The following is a 5,576-nucleotide window of genomic DNA, read 5'->3' as shown; positions in this document are numbered from 1 at the left end:
ACAGGTGCTACTGTAATGACATAATCAGTGTTATTCATGTCACCTGTCAGTGGTCATAATGTTATGGCTGATGGGTGTATATACAGTATATTGCTATAAAGAGCAAGATCTCCTAACGTTCCCATTTATAGGTTATAAATTCCTTCAAAGGGGTTGTGCAGCACTGGGTGCCTGTCGAGTGTTATTTTTGTTAACAGGCACAGTGCATGGAGCAATACTGATGTGATGTGTGTTGCAGCAGGAGCGTCACATGCAACAGTCCCTCTACAAAAGGCATCTGGGAAGAAAACAGTTCATAAAAATAAAAATAAAAAAACTTGACAAAACATCACTTTCACAAGCGTTCTAGCTAGTATATTTTGCAGGTGCACAAAAACTAAGGTATGAACTTCATTTTAAAATGCTGTTACAGTATGATAGAAAAATCAAACTGTCAAATAAAAAAAAAACTATCATGTCGATTAAAGTCCAATTTATGTTTTAGTAAGGGCCGTGTGCTACATAAAAAATTCAGATGTTAGAAACTTCTTTGCCCGCAGGAATCAGCTGCATGTGTAGCTGTCTACCACTCAGATACATAAACTGCCTCTTCACCTTGCTGCACTCAGTTGTAAAAAATATAAAAGAAAGTGAAAAGCATCCATCCATGATTGCGCCATGCTATTACAGTATATAACCGTGTCTGACAATTTTAAAAGGCTCTGATGCAAAAACTAGCTGCTGCAGTCTGAGATGGAAACACTGAGATGTTGTAAGAAGAGCCGAAGCAATTAATGTGCTGCTTTTGTGCATTTTCGTTTGTGTGCATCAATGTATTGTGTATGTCTGATTGTAGAAAGCACACGTGGGTGTGTATAAGAGGTAAACACATTCAAAGGTATTTTGCTTTTGCTGCTGGTGAGAAGCTCAAAAACAAATTCCTTTCTTCAGCATTTCAAGAATATTAAGGGAAACATTACTGAAGTATGCACTTACTTGATCAAAAGAATTACTAGAGTGAAAGAGATTGTGTAGACTATAGCTTTTAATTGTGTAAATATCACTCGACTTCAAGTTTGATCTGCGATAGACAAGTGACAGGATCACCAGTAAAAAAGACACTTTAGAGAATAGGGTGCAGTCAATGTTCCATTGGTGCCTCTGCATTGTCCTCCTCTTCATCACTACAGGGTTCATAGTCTTCATCCAAGACTGGGTCTCCCTCCTCTCCATCCATCTCTCCTCCCAGCTCACCCAGCAGCTGCTCCACATGCTCCAACACAGGCTGGTCATCACACTGCAGCTTACTGTACAGCTGGGGAAGAGAGAGAGGAAAGGAAACAAAACAAAAAAAAAAGATGATACCAGTGTGTAATAGGCTAGTAAGGAGACTAGAAAAATGGACATTTTAAATAGAAAGTAGGTTATGACGCAGAAATCTTGAGAACACGAAGTGTAAAATTATACTGCAGAAGAAATATAAGATATGAGTTATGTGAGTAAAAGGTTCTCAACAGGAGCTCGTCCGCTGTGTCACTGAAGCTAACAGCGATTCAGTACAGCATCAGTAAGCAGCAGCTTGAAGTTGAGGGAAGTGAGCAGCCCCAAGGTTTTAAGCCACTAAGTGCTAGTTAGACTGGCCTGAAATATCCCACAGCAGCTGCGTTCCGTCAGCGAGGCAGTCACGGCTTGCAAAACGCTGGTAAACAGTTTTTGTCTTTCGTTTGGCAAATCAGCACATTTGATACTTCGTTCAGCCGCACAGGACACAAAAATACCATTTATCTTCCTCTTGCTGCTGCAACATGCACACACACACAATCACACGCACAGAGGGATGTATTCTGAAGCACATATGGTTATGTGGCACACATGTGCACGTAGCCACACATAATCAGAGTTGTTATCTCAGTGAAATATGCCGTGAACGAGCGAGATAAAAAAGTCCTGTTCTCAAAGCCAGCCAGCAGATTTATCTCTGTAAAATACTCTGCTTGTGTGTAATTACTGAACTCAAAGTGGAGTTTAGTGATAAAACTACTGGAGCTACCACTAAAGACAGAAAGCATAACACTGAGTTTCTCTGTGTGCATACAGAGTAAGGGGAACTGAGAAAGCAGTTTATATTTCTTTTTCTTTCCAGAAAAAACAGGAAAGAAACAGGCGTGAACAGCGAATGATTTATATGAGTTAGGAATATTCTTCTATTTAGTCAACCAAATGTACTTAATACAAATGATACGGCCGGTAATTTTCTATATTAACAGTATTTTCAACATTCCCCATACAGAGCCAGTCCCAGCTGACACTGGGCGAGTGGTGGGGTCCACCCTGGACAGGTCTATCACAGGGCTGACATGTAGACAAACAACCACACACACCCACTCACTTCTACAAGATGCCAATCAACCTAAGCTGCATGTCTTTGGACTGTTGGAGGAAGCCAGAGAACCCAGAGAGAACCTACGCGGGCACAGGGAGAATTTGCAAACGCCGCACAGAAAGGCTCCAGGTCGTCCCAGGCTTGAACTCGGAACCTTCTTGCTGTGAGGCGACAGCGCTAACCACCGCGACGCTGTGCCATCGTTCTTACTAAAAGTCTAACAAGGCCAGGAGAGTGAAGTGTGTGTGTGACTGTTTTACCCCAGCACCAGTCTCTAAGCAACAGCAGGTCCTGACAGGAGACATTCAGTCCCATGGGAACTCATTTGGAGTGTACAAATGTGTAGTGTGAATGTGTGTGTATGTATATTTAAGTGGATGCTGTCTCTCCAGGTTGGAGCCCCAGGGAGGTGGAGTGTAACCCAAGCCCAAGCACAGGGTCTGATACTAGGAGAGAGCCGACCCTCTCAGTCTCCTTAAAGCATCACACACATGCATACAGAAAACAACACGGTGATTTTCATTCTGCTGCTGTCACTCTAGGATGCCTGGAGATGTTTATCCACAATGAACGCTCCGAATAAAACTTGAGGTTGCTTTACAATATGCTAGGCTCAATATCCACAGCCATTGCAGCCTTGGGTAAGGCGTCTTTTATATGAGTTGCATTAAAGAAATTATGTAGGAGAACACAGGGAATGTGTGCAGACATACTGTATATTCTATAATACAGAATGCTATCTGAAAATGGTATTTTTACACTATGTGGAGATATTTACTACGAATCAATAGCAAAGTGTGTCTGCTGGATAGGATGTGATTTATTCACTGTGATGCTTTCAGCTAGCTAAACAAACAGGAGCCATTTCTTACACATTGCGCCCGAGCACTGCTGAGATCAGCACCGCCGTCGCAAAAACACCGGCATTTCTCATTTACTACAGCCTATGTTTTCTCTTCTCACTTTCACGGCTCAGAGAGCTGCCTAGGACGGGGGGAGTGGATGTGTGTGTGTGCGTGACTGTATAACTTTTTCAGGGTCCACTTTGCTCTACTTTCAAATCCTAAGTCACAGCCCTAAGCACACCTGGCCACAGCCATAGCAACTTACAAATACATACACAAGGATGCATGGGCACATCTGTTCTCACTGTCCAATTCTTTATTGGCCATGCCAATGCAGTGGCTCAAAAAATGGCAATGCAGATCAGTCAGTTTGTTTCTTGATCCACCATGAAATATCACCACAACTACTGGATGAACCAGATGAAATTAAATTTTGAACAATCATGATCCTCAGAGGATGAATACTGTTCACTTTTGTAGATCCCCTGTTTTATCCTCTAGCACCTCCATGTGTTCAAAGTGAAAGATCTATTGAAAGATTTGCCATGACGTTTAGTACATACATCCCCTGGAGGATGGAAATGAGTGACTGTGGTTATCCAGCCAGCAGGTCAGAGTACTTATGCAATAAAATATCTCAACATCTACTGCATAATTTGGCAGCAAATTTGCACATTCAGACATCCAAATGACTTCTGTGATCTCCAGGGATTTCCTCTAGTGCCACCATGAAGCTGACATTTTAGCATTTTTATTGCAGTATCTCAAAAACTATTGACTGTGAAATTCTGTATTGACATTCATGGCCCATGAAGCTTCTTCCTTTGTAGCAAATGAACGTCTCATCTAGCGTGATTATCAGATCAAAGCTTAACTTTGTCCAATACATACAGGTTATGAATAAAAACCTAAAAAATGAATGTCATTCTCATGAGGTACAGTGACGATTAGCATTGTTAGCATGCTCAATTGCCAAACTAAGATAATGCACAGGTTAAACATTTTATTTGTTAAAAATCATTAGCATGTTACCATTCTGGCTTTAGCATTTAGCTAGTACCCTGTACACATGAGCAGCCTCACAGGTTCACTAGTGAATTTGCAGGCTCTGAAGTCTGGATTTGCCTGATGTTAAAAATGAAACAGCATTTTCATTTAATTTCAAACAGGATAAAATGTCATTCATCTTAAAAAATAAAAACAATCTAACTATTGAGTGATGATGTACAAGTTTCTCAACTTTTAAACACTACCTTTTCAAAATGTCTTACTGTTTATTAAACACATTGTTCAGTGCTTCTGCTTGTTCACCCACAGTTGTCAATGTAAAACTTGTGATTTTTTTTCCTGAGCTGCAAGTTTCCAGACATTTAATGACATGATGTGGCAAAAACCAACATGGCAGCATCCACAGTTAAGAAATGTCTACAAAGGAGAGTTTGACTTCATGACAATGACAATATCATCTCTAGTTCTAAATAAAGGAACTGAAGAGGCAGATGAAATTCAATACAAAACCTGACTGTGTTTGCTTCAGGCGCACGGTGGAAGGGTTTCTGAAGCTGAAAGAGCCTTCAGCTTATTTATGTCCATTATATTTAAAACAGTACAGACTTAACAGTTAAAAAAAAGGAAAGAAAAACAAAATGTAAGTACAAAAACATAAGCAATGGCATAAAAAAAAAATCACTCCCATATCTTTAATTCATTACTTTGCATACATTTATAATATGATTCATCATAAATTATCTAAAAGTGCTTGCTTTTGTCCAGTATGCACTGGACAAAAAGTGTAATAATGACCACTACTGTACCCTTCACACAAAAAAATACTTTTTTCTTCAACTCTTGGTAGAAATCTTTATTATTCATATGGCAGAATAAAGACAGACTGATTATGTGATCAAAGCCTAATCATTCCATCATTGTTCACCTTAAGTTTCACAGCTATGCTCACTTTCCCCTTCGCGTTCACCTCTTCTCCCATTGCACTTCCTAACGACTTCATTCTCATGACTTCTCTCCTGACCATTTCCCCCTCGTGCACTCTGTCTTTGGCTTTCTTTCACTCGCGCTCATACACTTTCACCAAATGACGTTCTTGCCAAGGAGACAGATACATCTTAATACTTTCACATCTTATATGCGCACTTGCATCAAAGCACATCCACCATTTTGGTTGTCTGCTGACAAAATCAAGCTTCCTCTGCACCTACTGCATCATGTCATTAGTAAAAGAACAAAAGCTTTTCTTCTTCTTAACGTACTCTGCCATACACATACCTCTTTAGAGATATAGGTGTGAATGGAGCTAGAAGTGTCACTACAAACTCACAAGCACACACAACTTAACACTTCAGTCCTCCAGT

At 40.3% G+C, this 5,576-nt stretch overlaps 1 protein-coding gene across 3 annotated transcripts in view; it reads right to left on the bottom strand.

The window, feature by feature from the left end:
- Positions 1-791: 791 nt before the first annotated feature.
- The window catches only part of LOC109967330 (probable assembly chaperone of rpl4), a 23,491-nt gene continuing 18,706 nt past the window's right edge, over positions 792-5,576 (bottom strand). For all 3 annotated transcript variants that reach the window (XM_020612833.1, XM_020612831.1, XM_020612832.1), the window contains exon 11: positions 792-1,294. In XM_020612833.1, the coding sequence (XP_020468489.1) occupies positions 1,121-1,294 (174 nt within the window). In that variant the 3' untranslated portion in view covers positions 792-1,120. The remainder of the gene's footprint in view (positions 1,295-5,576) is intronic.

The sequence above is a fragment of the Monopterus albus genome, unplaced genomic scaffold, assembly GCF_001952655.1.
Source record: "Monopterus albus unplaced genomic scaffold, M_albus_1.0 scaffold127.1, whole genome shotgun sequence".
In the NCBI taxonomy this organism is placed as follows: domain Eukaryota; kingdom Metazoa; phylum Chordata; class Actinopteri; order Synbranchiformes; family Synbranchidae; genus Monopterus; species Monopterus albus.
This window is presented reverse-complemented; position numbering and strand designations above follow the sequence as displayed.